The sequence below is a fragment of the Hemitrygon akajei genome, chromosome 11 (genome assembly GCF_048418815.1).
Source record: "Hemitrygon akajei chromosome 11, sHemAka1.3, whole genome shotgun sequence".
Classification (NCBI taxonomy): Eukaryota; Metazoa; Chordata; class Chondrichthyes; order Myliobatiformes; family Dasyatidae; genus Hemitrygon; species Hemitrygon akajei.
In genome coordinates this window covers 116,250,092-116,269,516 of record NC_133134.1, presented here as the reverse complement: position 1 = coordinate 116,269,516, position 19,425 = coordinate 116,250,092, and the positions used below count along the sequence as shown (strand labels likewise).

The window sequence follows — 19,425 nt, the reverse complement described above, 5'->3', positions numbered from 1 at the left end:
CTCCTGCCTGTGCCCTACTTGGTAGTGGAGCTCATGGGATAGGGAGGTGCTGTTGGAGTTGGTGTCAGGAATGAATGTTTAGGATGGTAGATTCCATGTCAGTGAAGTGAGCTTTATCCTGGATGGTGCTGAGCTTGTTGGGATTTGTTGGTGCTGTACTCGTTCAGGCATATGAAGAGTATTCTATTCCACTCTGGACGAGTTGGTTGCTCAACTCTTTGCAGACTATGGGATTGCAAAGAGATTGTGGAGAAAGACTCAAGGGCTTGTGTCGCAGTTCATCCTGAGCAGCTGCATGACAAAGGACACTCTGATCTATGGGCTACTCCCAGAGACACACATGGAGTGGATGTGAAGTGCTGCTGGCAGATCAACTCAGCAAAATGCCCTTTGGCCTGCCAGCACATTAAGATATCCATAGAGGAATGCTGCCAACGGGCACATTCCAGACTGTAGGAATACACACTGAAGCTTGATTCAGCTAATACAAGGGCCACAACATATGGTTCTTCTGCTATTAGAGAGGAAGGGGCCATGTTGGGTGAGGAAGTCTCTCAGTTGTAAATACCACCCAAGGGTGGCACATGAGAGGTAGCTATGTTACTGGTGTGTAGGAAAGCAAAAGAACAGCACTGAAAGCGTTGATTATGAATGTAAAGAATGAAAAGGCATTGCACTGTTTGTAAATAAGTTTTATTATGAATAAATTTCATTTTCATTAAAAACTTCCACTCCAGACTTCTGCCTTGTAGAATAGACGTGAGATTTCAGGAGGTGGGTCAGTCACCACAGGATACCCAGACTTTGAACTACTCTTGCAGCCATGTGTCTGATTTGGTCAGATTTTTGTTTAATGGTAACTCCCCAGGATATTCAGAGTGTAGAACTCAGCAAAGGTAACTTCACTGAACATCAACAGGAGGTCTTGTTGGAGACAGTCATTGCCTGATACGATACTCAATAAACTGTACCTGCTCTATTCTGCTCACTTTGGCGGCACTTCTGGGAGCTACTCCCTTTGTTTTCCCTCATTCTGCCGGCTCTCTTGCCCATCACTTCCTCTGTTTCCCCACTCCCTTCCCTTTACTCCATGGTCCACTGTCCTCTTCTCACCTGAAGAGTCCCTTCCTTTATTCTATGGCCTACTGCCCTCTCCTATCAGATACCTCCTTCTTCAGCTCTGTCTCTTCTCCCCTAGGTTTTCACATTATTCCCTTTCATCCATGCTCCCTCACCTATACTCACCTATTGCTTACCATCTTGTGCTCCTACCCCTCCTCCCACTTTCTTTTTCTGGTTTATGAGAATATGAAGTCTAAAATATAAAAGCAAGGGTGTAATGTTGAGACTTTATAAAACACTGATGAGGCCTCACTTGGAGTATTGTGAGCAGGTTTGGGCCCCTTATCTTAGAAAGGATGTGCTGAAACTGGAGAGGTTCAAAGGAGGTTCATGAAAATGATTCCAGGTTCGAATGGCTTGTCATACGAAGAGTATTTGATGGCTCTGGGCCTGTAATCACCGGAATTCAGAAGAATGAGGAGTGACCTCATTGAAACCTATCAAATGGTGAAAGGCCTTGATAAAGTGGATGTGGAGAGGTTATTGCCTATGGTGTGAAAGTCTAAGATCAGAGGACACAGCCACTGAATAGAAGGGCACCCTTTTAGAATGAAGATGAGGAGGAATCTCTTTAGCCAGAGAGTGGTGAATCTGTGGAATTCGTTGTCACAGGCAGCTTTGGAGGCCAAATCTGTACGTATATTTAAGACAGAGGTTGATAGAGTCTTGATTGGTCAGGTTTATACCAAGCCACAGTCTCCTGATTTAGTGAGGTTTTGCTCAGCCTCTTACAATGGACTTTGTTTAACAAGCATAAAAACATTCATCTTAATTGTTATTGCTTTAGAACTCTACCAAACTGCCAGATGTCACTGGGGTCAACAACCACTATACATGTGAAAATCATGGTTCTCTATCAGATAAGAACTCAGGAGTTTTTTAAAAATTCTAAGTCTACATGGACACATGTAACTAACTAGAGGCTCTTTGACAGGTCAATCATTTCAATAATAATGTGAAGGCCTCCATCAGTCAGGGTTGACCATGGATGTTGCATCCTAGCTGACCAGATATGCAAGCCTAGACAGTATGATATGGGGAGCAAGCTGTTGCCCATGTAGCATGCTCAGCCTTTCCACACATCTGATAAACTCAAAGGAATGGCAGAGACCGGTACTGTTTGATAACAGCAGCATTGCAAGAGTTGTCAGTCAACATTGAGCTTAATGGAGGAACGCACACAAAATGCTGGTGGAACACAGCAGGCCAGGCAGCATCTATAGGGAGAAGCACTGTCGACATTTTGGACCGAGACCCTTCGTCAGGACTAACTGAAAGGAAAGACAGTAAGAGATTTGAAAGTAGGAGGGGGAGGGGGAAATGCAAAATGATAGAAGACCGGAGGGGGTGGAGTGAAGCTGAGAGTCAGAAAGGTGATTGGCAAAATGGAGGACTGCTTTAGGGACTCCAGCTCTGGATTTTTTTTACTCTGGGTTTATTCCTGAAGTCTGCCCCATAAGAGGGTATAACCGCAAGGCAGCGGAGGTTTGAGATCAGAGTTTTCCTTCTCCTAGATGATCTGCCATCCATGGTTGACAAATCCCATCTGTCCGAAATAATAATACTGCAGTCATATGATAGGCTTTTGAGTAGCTCAGGTTACTGGAGTCCTGGACTCACCAATAATTGAAGCTCATTTGTAACAGAGTAATCCTGCCAGATGCTACATGGCTGATTTTTCACTTTATATTTGAATACTATTAGTGTGAACCTTGATGAGTAGGATTAATTGGATGCAGGAGGTTATCTCAAGAACCATCCAGCATGCACTCAGCTTGAGCTGGGCACTCTAGGATTAACTGATTACAGGGAGAACATCTCACACATTGCACGCAGTGTCAGTGCAGGAGCTGTAAAGCTTGAGCAATTTTTCAGGGACAGTCTGTTAACTACTTTTGTGGGAGATGCACTACTGGTGGGGAGTGGGAGCTTGAATCATGTGGCAGAATTTAATCTCCACAGTAAAAGGAGTTGATTGCATAACACAGGCCTCAGTAAAGAAACATGGCTGGAAGCCTCTTTCTGAATTGAGTTCGTGTTAATGGAGGCGGTTAGGGCAGGACAATGGAACATACAGACAGGCGATTGAAGTAACTACTGTGTTGTTAACATCAGACACAAGTGATCTCAAGGTGTTCTTAACAATGTTTCATGTTTGGTTCAAGAACCACAGGCCTGTTCAGTGTGGGTGCAGGACAACAGTGCTACCCGTCTCCTATAATTGTTTGTCAACTACACATTTATTGTCACTGAATCTTCCACTGCTCATATCACTATTTTTCTCCAAGTTCTTATAAATTAAATACAAGTTACAATTAATGTCACCTATGCATGAAGCCAAGAGTGTTTGGCAATGAGCTTAGAGAACCTACAGTGATGATGCATTTGGTTTTTGCTTCCTGCAGAAAATACGTACCATGCATTATACTCCAATACCCAGTGGAGTGTTTTAGGACAAGGGCAATATACTGTCTGATAAACAGATACATACATGAAACTGCAATTAGACTGTCCTGCCCTGCACCTGTATTAGATTCGAAGCACAGGTATTAGCTAGCCCTGTGTGGGACAGGGACACTGTATGCATGTATTCTTCTGTTTCCTCCCACTGTTCACTGCTGCTTCTTCTGGGTGGTGAATGGCTTTAACAGATGCCACAACTGCTTCTCCCTGTCATTCAGGCAGCCTGGAAATAAAACAAACCAAACCTGAAATGAACTGGACACATCAACACAGAGAGGCTGTCAAGAAATAGTATGTGTCAGCGAGGAAACAAGTGGCCACACAGAAGATTAAGAGAGTTTTCTGATATCTCAGTTGTCAGAGCAGTAGGTCCCAAACTCAATATTCAACCTGTTCCATTCAACTCACATAGTGCCCAAGGATCTCACTGACAGGGCCATTCCCAAATACTATCACCCCCTGCGTGCCTCTGAGGGGCAAAGATTGAACCTCCTTCAACTGTGGTATCTGCTATTTAATTACCTGCTTACAGTCATTGTATCAATGAGAGCTCCTTAAGCTTGTTCTACTATTCAACACAATCATGGCTCATGGCTTCCTAACTGATTTCCCTATTATCTTCCAATCTTAAGAGCATAATTTATCACAACACTCTGCTTTCTAGCTCTTGAGCAATTTTCTAAGCTTTATGCTATTGAAAGACTATGCTTATATCATTCAGTTTGTGTACCTTTTACAAGGTGACAAAGAACTTTAAAATAATAAAATATTTTGAAATGCAATCAGTGCTATAATGTATGAACTGCTCCTGGGCTTCAAGTTTGCAGATCAGTCCAACATGGGTCATTTATTGAAATATCTTTTATAAGTCCATATACTCAACTTCAAACATACAACGTATAACTGATCTTAATCACAATAAAACAATCTGCTTTTCCATGTATTGTTAAAAAACTCCTTAACCCTATCTCTATATCTATATGATGCTCTCAAGAATGCAGCTTCTCAAAATTCAGTTAGCTCCTAAAGTACATCTTACCCACAGCCACACATTTTTAATATGTAAGCAATATTGATAGTGTGGTTCAAGTTGAAGGGCTGTTTGAACTGATTTTAAATTTAAATTTCTTCCCACTTTCCCCCATTAAAGATCCTCAAGACAAGCTCATCACTGACAGAAAGGAAAGTTATTTATATACCTTCTACAAACAAGAAATCAAGTAGTAAATATATAGAGGAGAAGAGTATTTCAATAAATTATTACCCAAGTGAGTGTTAGCAGTGAGATTAATGCCTCCTTCAAAATCTAGATCTTCACTATAAACAGGACCATCGTTCCACATCAGGTCAAAACCTCCAACCTGCTTCTCTTTCCCAGTGAGCCTGTAAAATATAGCCTGTTAAGGAAAGAATGTGGTAATTCAGCACAGTTCTGAAGAAAACACAATTGGAGGTTGCAGACTCACCTTCCTTCCATGTCTACAACGTTCACTGTGTCCTGCAGCAGGCGACATTTCAACTCATAATCCTCCTGGCTGCTGGCTATCAGTGATGGAGATGCATTCACTTCCAAAAGCCACCTGAGGAAACAGGAAGGAACCAAATATATGATAGGGCAGATACCTCACAACTTTCAAGAGCTGCCCAGTGAATATTGACAAAGCCAAGCAACATCAGCAGAGTAGAAGGTACCCAGTAACAGGTGTGAAAGCACGAGTTTGTAATATTTGACTGATCACTGTCCAGTGTAATTGTACAGACAGACACCGGGCATTCACCTCTGTTCTTAGTCCTGCATTAAGATTTGGATAATTCTAAACTTCACTGGCAGTATGTTTCACTATAACAACTGGGTAAATATATGGTCAGCAGAGACATGGAGGGCTCTGGTCGAGGTGTGGGTTGATGGGACTGGGCAGAAAATTAGTACAGCATGGACTGGATGGGCTGTGTGCTGTAATGCTCAATTACTCTAATTACACTCAGACCCTGCATAACGCTACCCTGCATAGAGCTGATTCATTACAATGCAGTTATCTAATTTTTCACTGAAATGTTTTAAAATGGCACAAATTAATTCTAATCAACACTTAAAACTTCTCAAGAGCAGTTGCCATTAGTAAACATTCAATCAGCCAATCAATCAGTGCTTTACATATGCTCTGAGCCAATCACATATTTGTTCACGCTGTGCCTCCCCTGCGTGTGTAAATGTTTTTGCTCCCTCGTCAATTTATTCCATTTTTTTCACCCATAATGTCTGGAAAATGGCCTGCAACTTCCAGTGAGGGTAGTACATCTAAGGTGTCTAGGAAAGCATTAGCATGAAGTGAAACTGCAAGTGATATGGCGTTTGGAAGCTGGTGAGCGTCAGGTTGATGTTGGCTCCTCTTTGAAATTGGCTACATCGATGATCAGAACAATTATTAAAAATGCAGACAAGATAAAAGCTTCAAGGAGCCATTTGCTTGAAAAAAATGGAAAATAGACTAAATATATGGGTGGATGACCAAACACAATGAAACATGCCCCTAAGCCTGCCGATAATAATGAAAAAGGCAAGAAGTATCTTCAATCATATTCAAGAAGAAAATACGCTGTAACATTCACAGCCAGCAGAGGTCGTTTGAAAGATTTAAACAACACAGTTACCTCCATAAGCATATGTATTTTTGAAGTGGTTAGTGCAGACAGCAAGGCAGCCCAGGATTTTCCTGCAACAATGAAGACTATAATCAAAAAAGATGATTATCCTCCCGAGCTTGTTTTCAGTGTAGATGAAACAGGCCTATTTTGGAAAAGAACGCCTTCTTGTACTTTCATCTCCTGAGAAGAGAAACGTGCATCTGGGTTCAAGGCTGCATAGGACCAGTTAACTCTCTTGCTAGGAGGCAATGCTAAAGGTGACTTTAGGTTAAAGCCTATGATTGTGTATCACTCTGAAACACCACAAGCCATGAAAGGCATTTTAAAATTAAATCTACCAGTGATTTGGAAATCAAACAATAAAGCCCAGGTAATGATTGATGTTTTCCAAAATTGGTTGGTTCCACATTTTTGTCCAGCAGTGAAGCGGTATTGTGAGCAGCATGACCTTGAACCTAAAGCATCGTTGGTACTTGATAATGCCCCAGGCCACCCTGAGAATCTTGACACACTTTGGAACTGCATTCCTACAGAAGTGGTTTATCTTCCACCCAACACCATTACTCCAACTAATGCAATAATATTGAATTTTAAAGTTTACTATCTTTGTCGCACATTCAAGCAACTTGCAGAGGAAGCAAAAGGTCAAGACAAAAAAAAAATCCATCAGGCAGTTGTGGGAAAACTGCAACATCATGAAAGCTGTAGACAATGTCAGAGCAGCCTGGGATGAAGTAACTTCAAATGGCATGAATGGAGTGCGGAAGCAGCTATGGCCAGACACATGCAACGACATCCTAGGAGTTCAAGCGGAATCAGTCATCCAAAACATCATTGAACTGGCCCTTGAAGCAGGATTAGAGGATGTTAATGACGGTGATGTTGAATTATGAAGAGCTTCGAGAATTGGAAGAGCAACGCATACTGAGTGAATCTGAGGACATGGATGGAGAAGAAGAAACATCAGAAGGAAACCTCAGCACTAGCATCGCCATGATCACACAAATCATGGACCAGTTCATCGATAACGATCCTGACTGGGAGTGAAGCAATAAGGCAAAGAGAGGTGTTCTCAACACGATTTCCTGCTACCGAGAAATGCTTCATGAGAGGAAACTTAAGAAAAGGCAGTTAAATCTCAATGCCTACTTGAAGAAGAAGCCAACATCAGAGGAGGACCCACAGCCTGGTCCCTCTTCTAAGATGTAAACATTACCCGTTTCCCCCCACTGCTGCTGCAATGTGTTGCTGCTTCACTGTGTGCCTTTTTGTGTGTTTGTTACTCCAGGAATTACTATGTATACATAAAACAAAACATCATATATCTCAGGTTTGATTTTTTTTTTAAATCAAGCACACATACCCATTTAAGAAAGGTTATAATGACCCCACTTAGCACTGATTTACATGGCACTCCACCTCTGAGGAACACATCCTCAGCATTAAGCGGGGTCTGAGTGCACAAGTACTAAACTGATTGAAGCATTTCATACATTCGGCTTATCGTAACAGGTACTCTAACTCAGTCACATAATTCTACTAACACTCACTTAAAAACTAATTTCTTTAGATCAAATCACAAATACACGATACACAAATCTACATACACAGACATGCGTAAGCTCTACAGGACATGAGGTACAAATCACAGTCACACCACAGGTACAAGTACATTGAGCAAAACATTTAAAAATGCAGTCAAATGAAAATGAGAGAGTCAATATTTCAGGACAATGACCTTTGTCTCACCACAGACTTTGCTTATTCTGCTGCGTATTTCAAGGACTGTGTCTTGTTTTATGTTCACTGAATCTACAATGTTTTGCTTTTGACATACAGGAACACATTCAGAACCACACAACACAAAGCTACACATATCACATTACAAAAGCATATTGAATCCCATACTGGACACATGCACACTGTCATATAAAACACTAAAGTGCAAACACAGCAAATACAACACACAGAAGGCAAATGTAACATTTAATTCAATCTATCATTATGCTCACGGTTTCAGGTTCTTATCGATCAGAATGTCATATCCATACAGTTCAAAGCAATGCTTGTCGTTAATGATTACATTCTGGACACTCTGTAAGCTTTTAATAAAAATGTTGTCCATGTCTCTGAAGAGTGTTTCTATAGCCTCAGTGCCATGTTTCGCTGTCAGATACAGTCGCAGCTGTTGCAGCAACCACTTGCATCCCTGGAAGACAGCAAAGCATCTCATTGTTTTGATGTGTGTCACAGTCCCAGTATGTCTCACCACTGAACTCCAGTGTCTTGCCATGTGTTTTAGAAACTCAGAACTTCTAACAGTGTGTTACAGTGGGTCAGTATCCCTGTGTCAGTCAGTCAGTAAATTACTAATAGGTTTGTACAACAATCTAGCAATCTCCTCGTTACTTCAAATGAGACTAGCTTTAATTCCTTGAAACTAACTTTGTGTTTGTGTGCCACAGTGGGCAACAATATGTCACACCACCTTGCTGGATTGCAGTATCTGTGCTCATGGTGCTTTTCAGTAAAGAAATGGGGTCTGGGTAGAGTAAAGTTACTTAGTCCTAAATAAAACTGTAGCGTGCTAGGAAATATGTGGTTAGCCTGTACCTCTTTAAAGTCCTGTGGAAAATTCTTTACTTGGTTACATTAACACGAATGGAGCAAATCAGTATTTGTTAACTATATTGTTGTAGATTTTAATGCTGATATGTATCTCCTCAATTTAAGGTCAACATGATGAGATGACCTCGGCCAATACCTATTGAAGAAATACTACAGCAGTGAAGACACTGGGCAAACTCCTTGTTACTTTCAGAGATAGTGATGGACAAAATGTCAAGGAGAAGTGACATCTACCATATGTGGTGGGTAAGAAAGTCATCTAGACATATGGCCTATAGCCATGCTAGAGAACTTGCAGTGGAAGTCAACACCAAGACCCAAGGTTTTGGATCCAACATTGGATGATGTTGAATTACACAACTGCACCACCTTTCCCTAATGCAGTGCATACAAATGAGAGATAACTTTAGCAAGCAAGTGTGCTATCTGACATAGCATAAATACATTGTTGTACCAGAGATAGCTTTTAATTGGACTTCCTGCCCACAGTAAAGGGGGCTCGGCTGACAGCTCCATTCTGTTATTTGCCTTAGTAAACAGCAGAGATGATGGTCATTACATTGGCAATGAGGGTGAGATGGTTGAGGGATCAGCAGGATAGTGAACCTGTGCAAAGTAAATCAATAAACAATTTTCTGGATTGACTAGTGATGAGGACAGGTACTGAATGTGTCGAACATGCCGGTGAGATCCAGAGATATGAGTGGAACAACCAGAGTTTTGAGAAGGGAAATTAAGAAGCATTTCAGCACTTATGGTGAATTATTGATTTCAATTCAGAGATAGAGGACATTTTTTTTCTTATCCAAATGTGTAAAGGTATATGAGTAAAATGAGAGATGTTGGAAAAGGGGTTATGGTTTCCTCCTTTTCTGTATTCTCATGTTACTTATGAATTAGCATTCACCATGATAACTACATACAAATCAGACAGCAATACAGGATGATTGCAAGCAGTAACCCCTGCCCCCCACCCTCACTAATGTCTCTCCCACCAGGACCCTATGTCCAGGTCAAAGGATCACTTTACTTCTGCTTCCCATTTCACTGATCATTGTTCCTTACCTTTTCTGGATCATAGTCCGGAGCGGTTTTCTGGACTGCCACATTTGTAAGATGTATGACTGTTTAAGGTATGAGTTATGGGAAAAAATCTTTACAAACAATAATTGCATTGCATAATTATGTGGATTACACTCCCAGACAAACTGGTGTCCAGAGGTTACGACCAAGACATTCAAAATAGTGTGTCATTATTTTACTGAAGAAAGATAGACAAAAATATGTTTCCTATAGTGGGGAGTCTAGGACCAAGGGCACAGCCTCAGAATCGAAGAACATCCCTTTAGAACAGAGATGAGGAGGAATTTCTTTAGTTAGTGGGTGGTGAATCTGTGGAATTCATTGCAACAGACAGATGTGGATGCCAAATCATTGGGTATATTTAAGGCAGAAGTTGATAAGCTCTTGATTACCAAGTGTGTTAAAGGTTACAGGGAGAAAGCAGAATTAGGTTGAGGGATAATAAATCAGTCATAAGGAAATGATGGAGCAGACTTGGTGGGCCAAGTAGACTAATTCTTCTCTTATCTCTTATGGTTTAAAAAGGCAGAAACTGCCATTTAACATCTGTCATGGGATAAAGTTTAGTAGCTAATATCAAATATGTTATAGCAGGGCACTTAGAAAAATTCAAAGTATACAGGAAAAGACAATCTTATGATTGGAAAACCATATCTGATCATTTTACTGAAGATTTTTGAAGAAGTAATACGTGATATAGTTAAAGTAGAAGCAGCATACGTACTACATTTAGATGTGACTAAAGGAAAACAAGTGGATGTTCTAGAGTCAGAGAAGTACAGCAGAGAAACAGGCCCTTTGGCCCATCTAGTCCATGCCAAAACCATTTAAACTGCCTACTCCCAATGACCTGCACTGGGACCATAGCCCTCCATATCTCTATCATCCATGTACCTATCTGAACTTCTCTTAAACATTGAAATTGAACTCACATCTACCATTTATGCTGACAGTTCATTCCTCACTCTCACAATCCTCTGAATGAAGAAATTTCCCCTCGTGTTCCCCATAAACATTTCACCCATGACCTCTGGTTGTAGTCCTTCCCAACCTCAGTGGAAAAAGCCTGTTTGCATTTACCTTGTCTATATCTCTCATAATTTTGTATACCTCTATCAAATTTCCTCTCAGTCCTCTACATTCTAAGGAATAAAGTTCTAACATATTCAATCTTTCTTTATATCTCAGATTCTCCAGACCCAACAAGAATCCTGTTAATTTTCTCTGTACTCTTTCAACCTTGTTTACACTTTTCCTGTAAGTAGGTGACCAAAACTGCACACAATACTCCAAAAATTAGGCCTAACCAACATCTCATACAACTACAACATAACATCCTATCTCATATACTTAATACGGTGATTTACGAAGGCCAATATGCCAAAAGCTTTCTTTACAACCCTATCTACCTGTAACACCACTTTCAACAAATTATGGACCTGTATTCCAAGTTCTACCACACTCCTCAGTGCCCTATTGTTCACTATGTAAGACATATCCTGGTTGGTCTTATCGAGCGTCTGTATTCAATTGCATCTGCCACTTTTCAGCCCATTTTTCCGGCTGATGCAGATCCTGCAAGTCATGATAGTCTTCCTTGCTGTCCACTACACCTCCAATCTTGGTGTCACCCACAGATTTACTGATCCAGTTAACCACATTATCATCCAGATCTTTGATACAGATGACAAATAACAAAGGACCCAGCACTGATCCCTGCAATATACCACTAGTCACAGGCTTCCAGAGAGGCAGCCCTCTTCCTCCGCTCTCTGGCTTCTTCCACAAAGCCAATGTCTAATCCAATTCACTACCTCATCTTGAATGCTGAACAACTGAACCTCCTTGACCAGCCTCCCATGTAGGACCTTGTCAAATGCCTTACTAAAGTCCATGTAGACAACATCTACTGCCTTGCCTTCATCCACTTTCCTGGTAACTTCTTGAAAAACTCTAAAACTGCTTAGATATAACCTACAACACACAAAGCCATGCTGACAATTCTTAATCAGTCCATAACTATATAAATATTTATATTCTAAGGGGCTGGATATATCTTCCAATAACTTTCCCAGAAATTATGTCAGACTCATTGGCCTACAATTTCCTGGTTTCTGTTTAGAGCCTTTTTAAAATAGTGGAAAAACATTGGCTATCTTTCAATCCTCTGGTAAGTCCCCTGTTGCTAAGGATGATTTAAATATCTCTCATAGGGCCATAACAATTTCTGCACTTGCCTCTCTGGGGATTTATCCACCCCAATTTGCCTCAGGGTAGCAAACACCTACTCCTCAGTAATGTGTACAGTGACCATGAAGTTGATGCTGCTTTGCCTCACTTCTATAGGCTTTGGGCCCATCTCCTGAGTAAATACAGATGCAAAGAATTAATCAAGGACCTCCCCCATCTGTTTTGGCTCCATATATGGAATACCATTCTAGTCTTCCAGAAAACCAATTTTGTCTCTTGCAATCCTTTTGCTCCTAATGTATCTGTAGAACCCCTTAGGATTCTCCTTCACCTTGTCTGCTAAAGCAATTCCATGCCTTCTTTTAGCCTTCTTGATTTTTTTCTTAAGTGTTCTCTTGCATTTCTTACATTCCATTAGTACCTCATTTGTTTCTACCTGCCTATACCTGCTATGCACCTCCTTTTTTCTCTTAACCAGGGCCTCAACCTCTCTTGAAAACAAAGTTCCTTACACTTGTTATCTTTACCTTTTGTTCTGACAGGCACATATAAGCTTTGTACTCTCAAAATTTCATTTTTGAAGGCCTCCCACTTGCCAAATACACCTTTGCCAGAAAACAGACTGTCCGAATCCACAAAATTTTGATAAATTAGAACTACCAGTAGTTTAGTTTTGATGACACAGTTCAAACCTGTTGACTATAAAATTTTAGAAGAAATTTGTGCTACACCTGAAATCCTCCTCCTGTTCCCTTGACATTTTACCTACAATCTTTTAAAAAAAAATGTTTTTAATTGCATGGCACCAGACATTCTACAAATAGTCAACACTTCTCTTTTATCAGGCTGCTTCCCAAAAGCACTGAAAATTGCAGTTATTAAGCCTCTTTTAAAAAAGAACAACCAAGATACCTCAGTAATTAATAACTACAGGCCTATATCAAAGTTACTATGTTTAAGTAAAATAATAGAAAAGGCTGTTTATCAGCAACTTAATAGCTTTTTGGCATTAAGCAACTGTAAGGATGTTTTCCAGTCTGGATTTTGGCAACAGCATAACACTAAGACTGTTCTGGTCAAGATTTTAAATGGCATTTGCTTAAACCATGATGATGATAAAATTTCAATTTTGATTTTACTGGATCTTAGTGCTGCTTTTGACACAGTTGACCATGGCATATTACTGGGCAGGCTGGAAAACTGAATGGGACTTTCTGATACAATTTCAAAGTGGTTTGAATCGTATTTACAGGACAGGGACTATTTTGTATTGATTGGTAGCTGCATATCTGACTGAACAAAAATAACATGTGGAGTACCTCAAGACCCATACTAGGGCCTCTTCTGTTTAACATATACATGCTCTCTCTGGCTCAAATCATGGTAAGCGACAAAATATCTTACCATAATTATGCAAATCACACAGATTTATATAACAGCATCATATAAATGAACAAATCATTGATTGGATGAGCCAAAATTTTCTCCAGTTAAACAAAGAGAAAACTTAAATAATTGTTTTTGGTGCCAAAAAAGAACGCTTAAAAGTCAGTGCTCACTTAGAATTCCTGTCATTACAGATCACAAACCAAGTCAGACACCTTGGTGTTATAATGGACTTTAACTTAAATATTAACTGCCACATTAAGACAATTACAAAGTCAGCCTACTATCACCTTAAAAATATAGCAAGAGTTAAAGGTCTTAAGTCTCAGCAAGATCTAGAAAAACTCGCCCATGCATTTATTTTTAGTAGGCTTGATTACTGTAATAGCATTTTCACAGGTCTCTAAAAAATCCCTGAGAGAGCTGCCGCTCATTCAGAATGCTGCTGCTAGAGTCCTCACCAAGACCAAGAAAGTAGATCACATCACTCCAGTTCTCAGATCACTACACTGGCTTCTTGTCCAGAGGACTGACTTTCAAATTTTACTACTGGTTTATAAAGCACTGAATGGTCTAGGGCCAAAATACATCTATCTCTGATGTCTTGCTACATTATGAACCTTCCTGAGCTCTCATGTTGTCTGGGGCAGGTCTCCTTACCGTCCCCAGGGTCAAAACTAAACATGATGAAGCACTATTAGTTACTGTGCTCCACATATCCGGAATAACCTTCCAGAGGATCTGAAATCTGCCCCAACTTTAAGCTGTTTTAAATCGAGGCTTAAAAGTTTTCTTTTCACTGTAGCTTTTAATTAGAATCTCCTGTACTGTAACTTCTATTTTTCATAGATATTTTTTGTGCGATTTTATTTTCTTATATACTGTCTGAAATTTGATGTTTGATTTTTATATCTGGTTCTATGTAAAGCACTTTGAACTACCTTGTGTTTGAAAAGTGCTATACAAATAAACTTGCTTGCTTGCTACCATCAAAATTGGTCTTTATCTAATTTAGAATCTCAACCTGTGGCCTAGACCTATCTTTTTGCATATTAACTTTGAAATTAATGGCATTGTGGTCACTGGATGCAAAGTGTTCCCTCTACACAAACTTCTGTCACGTGCACTGTCACATTCCCTAACAGCAAATGTAGCACCGTTCAGTTTCTCATTGGGCTTTATGTACTGATGAAGGAAACTCTCCTGAATACACTTGACAAACTCTGTCCTAGTTGGTACTTTTGCAGTTTTGAATTCCCAGTCAATATGTGGAAAGTTAAAATCACCTACCATAACAACCTTATGTTTCTCACAACAGTCTGCAATCTCTACAAAATTGTAAATCGTAAATTGTAAATCTAAATCCCTGAGACTGCTGTGTGGTCTGTAATATAGCCCCATTAAAGGTGGACATACCTTTCTCATTTCTCAGTTCTATCCATAACACCTCACTGGTCAAGTTCTCCAGTCTGTCCTGACCGAGCACTGTTGTGACATTTTCTCTGACTAGTAACGTCACCCCTCCTCCTTTAATTCCCCCCCCCCCCACACTGCCATGTCTAAAACAATGGAACACCAGAATATTGAGCTGCAAGTCTTGACCCTCCTGCAACCAAGTCTCACTAATGGTTACAATGTCATAATTTCAGGTGTTGATCCATGCCCTGCGATCATCTGCCTTTCCTATGGTACTTCTTGTACTGAAATATATGCAGCTCAAGACATTAGTCAATTATGCTCAACCTTCTGATTCCTGACTTTGTTTGAGGTCTTACCAGCATCTGTCTCCACAACCTGTCCACTAACTGTTCTGGCACTCTAGTTCCCATTCCCCTGCAACTCTAATTTAAAACCCGCTGTGTAGCATTAACAAACCTTCCTGCTGGGTTATTAGTCCTCCTCCAGTCCAGGTACAATCTGTGCCTTTTACAGGTCCCACCTTCCCAGGAAGATAGCCTAGTGATCCAAAAATCTTAAAGACAATAGACAATAGGTGCAGAAGTAGACCATTCGGCTCTTCGAGCCTGCACCACCATTTTGAGATCATGGCTGATCATCTACTATCAATACCCGGTTCCTGCCTTGTCCCCATATCCCTTGATTCCCCTATCCATAAGATACCTATCTAGCTCCTTCTTGAAAGCATCCAGAGAATTGGCCTCCACTACCTTCCGAGGCAGTGCATTCCAGACCCTCACAACTCTCTGGGAGAAGAAGTTTTTCCTTAACTCTGTCCTAAATGACCTACCCCTTATTCTCAAACCATGCCCTCTGGTACTGGACTCTCCCAGCATCTGGAACATATTTCCTGCCTCTATCTTGTCCAATCCCTTAATAATCTTATATGTTGCAATCAGATCCCCTCTCAATCTCCTTAATTCCAGCGTGTACAAGCCCAGTCTCTCTAACCTTTCTGCGTAAGACAGTCCTGACATCCCAGGAATTAACCTTGTGAATCTACGCTGCACTTCCTCTACAGCCAGGATGTCCTTCCTTAACTCTGGAGACCAAAACTGTACACAATACTCCAGGTGTGGTCTCACCAGGGCCCAGTACAAATGCAAGAGGATTTCCTTGCTCTTGTACTCAATTTCCTTTATAATAAAGGCCAACATTCCATTAGCCTTCTTCACTGCCTGCTGCACTTGCTCATTCACCTTCAGTGACTGATGAACAAGGACTCCTAGATCTCTTTGTATTTCTCCCTTACCTAACTTTACACCGTTCAGATAATAATCTGCCTTCCTGTTCTTACTCCCAAAGTGGATAACCTCACACTTATTCACATTAAACGTCATCTGCCAAGTATCTGCCCACTCACCCAGTCTATCCAAGTCACCCTGAATTCTCCTAACATCCTCATCACATGTCACACTGCCACCCAGCTTAGTATCATCAGCAAACTTGCTGATGTTATTCTCAATGCCTTCATCTAAATCGTTCAATGCCTTCAACGTAAATCGTAAACAGCTGTGGTCCCAATACCGAGCCCTGTGGCACCCCACTAGTCACCACCTGCCATTCTGAGAAACACCCATTCACCGTTACCCTTTGCTTTCTATCTGCCAACCAGTTTTCTATCCATGTCAATGTCTTCCCCCCAATGCCATAAGCTCTGATTTTACCCACCAATCTCCTATGTGGGACCTTATCAAATGCCTTCTGAAAATCGAGATACACTACATCCACTGGATCTCCCTTGTTTAACTTCCTGGTTACATCCTCGAAAAACTCCAATAGATTAGTCAAGCATGATTTACCCTTGGTAAATCCATGCTGGCTTGGCCCAATCCTATCACTGCTATCTAGATATGCCACTATTTCATCTTTAATAATGGACCCTAGCATCTTCCCCACTACTGATGTTAGGCTGACAGGTCGATAGTTCTCTGTTTTCTCCCTCCCTCCTTTCTTAAAAAGTGGGATAACATTAGCCATTCTCCAATCCTCAGGAACTGATCCTGAATCTAAGGAACATTGGAAAATGATTACCAGTGCATCCGCAATTTCCAGGGCCACCTCCTTTAGTACCCTAGGATGCAGACCATCCGACAACAACTCCTTCACCACGTGTATAATCTTCTTAATTCTGGCCTCACTAGCATGAGACACGGGTAGTAATCTGGAGAGCACAACCCTTGAGGTCCTGCCCTTTAACTTAGCACCTAACTCCCTGAGCTCCCTATGCAGAACCTCGTCAATCATCCTACCCATGTCATTGGTACCTACATGGACCATGACCCTCCCACTTTCGAATGCTGAGGACTCTATCTGAGATGTTCCGGCCTCTGGCACCTGGAAGCAACGTGCAGTGTGGGAATCTCTTTCCCTCCCACAGAGCCTCCTGTCCATTCACCTACTAACAAATCCCTATCACCATAGTGCACCTCCTCTTCCCCTTTCCCTTCTGAGTCACAGAGGCAGATTCAGTGCCAGAGACCCAACCGCTTTGACTTCCTCTGTTTGGTCATTTCTCCCAACTGTATCTAAACTGTTGTTGTCCTGATGAAGGGTCGCAGCCCAAAACATCAACTGTTTACTCCTTTCCATAGATGCTACCTGGCCTACTGAGTTCCTCCAGCATTTTGTGTGTGTTGCCTGTCATTGAGGGGGATGGCCACTGGGGTATGCTACACCGGCTCTTTGAAGGAAGGATCTTTCCCCTTCCTTACTGTCACCCAGTTTCCTGTGTCCTGCACCTTGGGTGTAACGACCTCTCTATGTAGTTCCTTTCCAGAGAACGTGCTAAGACGGTAGCGTGATATCGATACGTAGCAGCCCCTCCGGACTCTGGATTGGGGATTACCAAACGTTATGTGGTTTTTCTTGTGTGGTCTGTTTTGTGCTTTTTCGTGATATCATTCCGGAGAACGTTGTCTCATTTTTTAAACTGCATTGTATTTGTGGTTTATAAATGACAATAAACTGAATCTGAATCTATCACCCCCTCAGCCTCCTGAATGATCCGGAGTTCATCCAGTTCCAGCTCCAACTCAAACACGGATTGTTAGAGCTGCAGCAAGATGCACTTCTCACAAATGTAGTCGTCGGGGACACTGGAGGTCTCACTGCCTCCCGCATCCCACAAGAGGAGCATTCAGCTGTCCTGCCTAGCATCTCTACGTCCTAACTAAGCAGACGTAAAGAAGAGATGGGGACAAGAAAAAAAACTTCCCTAGAGCTTTTCTTTTTTGCCTTCTCTGACTGAAGCCGCGAAGTGTTAAAGCCTCACTACTCTAACTCTGTCCACTCAGACTATGGGTGCTGCTACGATGGCCACTACACTTGCCCATCTTCCTTTAATTTGTACTTGCTATTCAATCCCAAACACCGATAGGTCGCTGGTCAGAGCTCAATTACACTGCTGCTATCAACTGCTGTCTTTTTCTGCTCTGGCTATGGACCCGAGTGAAATCCCCTCCTCGCAAACTTCTGATATCCGGATTGGTCGCTGGTCAGAACTTAAGTAAGCTCTCAAGATCCGGCACTGCCTTTCTCTACTCAGGCAGTGGTCCTGAGTGAAATCCCCTCCTCACAAATGAACTGCAAATATAATGTGGGAATATGTGATATACTCCATTTTGCCAAGAACAATTAAAATAGAATATTATCTAAATGGTGAGAAAATACAGAGTTTTGTGATATAAATGTATCTAGGTGTTCTAATACCCGATTTGCAAAGGGTTGGTATGAAAGCACAGCAAATAATTAGGAAGGCTAAAAGAGTGTATTTGTTTATAATTGGGGGAATTGGATAAAAATTAGAGAATTTATGGTTCAGTTATACAGAACATTGGTAACATCACATCTGGAGCTCTGTATATGGGATTAGTCTCATAATATTGGTCTCCTTATGGTTGGTTGCACATACAAGGTTGCACCTTCAGAGAAGGCTGATTAGATTAACATCTGGAACAAATGGGTTGTCACACAAGAAAAGGTTAGAGAGGCTAGGGTTGTATCCACTGGAGTTTTAAAAAGCGAGAAGGATATGAATGATCCTGAGGAGACACCACCCTATCAGAATCCTCTTGTAGAAAAATCTAGAAATAGGGATCACTGTTCTTTTTTTAAAAAGAACTACCTATTTAAGACAGAGATGCAGAATCCTTAAATATCATAGGCAAACAACATGTGCAGAGTTGAGGCTACTGTCAATCAGCCTTGATCATATTGAATAGCAGACTAAGTTTGAAGAGTTAAATGGTCTTTCTCTGTACCTATTAAACCAAAAATATATTTAAGTATAGACAATGTTTGATGTTGTACTCTGTGCAATCTATTTATTGACAGGGACCTCATTTTCTAACCCTAGGTATGTCCAGAGGAGATAGCTGATACAGACTTTCAAAAGTTGCTTGATAAGGTTCCACCCTAGAGAGATGAAAATTAAAGGCACACACTCCA

General features: G+C 41.1%; 1 protein-coding gene across 2 annotated transcripts in view; it reads right to left on the bottom strand.

Moving 5' to 3' along the window:
* Window positions 1-677: 677 nt before the first annotated feature.
* ttll9 (tubulin tyrosine ligase-like family, member 9) overlaps window positions 678-19,425 on the bottom strand; it is a 48,693-nt gene continuing 29,945 nt past the window's right edge. For both annotated transcript variants that reach the window (XM_073061573.1, XM_073061574.1), the window contains 5 exons: window positions 9,925-9,983; window positions 8,244-8,440; window positions 5,052-5,165; window positions 4,850-4,968; window positions 678-3,808 (listed from right to left, as the gene is read on the bottom strand). In XM_073061573.1, the coding sequence (XP_072917674.1) occupies window positions 3,735-3,808; window positions 4,850-4,968; window positions 5,052-5,165; window positions 8,244-8,440; window positions 9,925-9,983 (563 nt within the window). In that variant the 3' untranslated portion in view covers window positions 678-3,734. The remainder of the gene's footprint in view (window positions 3,809-4,849; window positions 4,969-5,051; window positions 5,166-8,243; window positions 8,441-9,924; window positions 9,984-19,425) is intronic.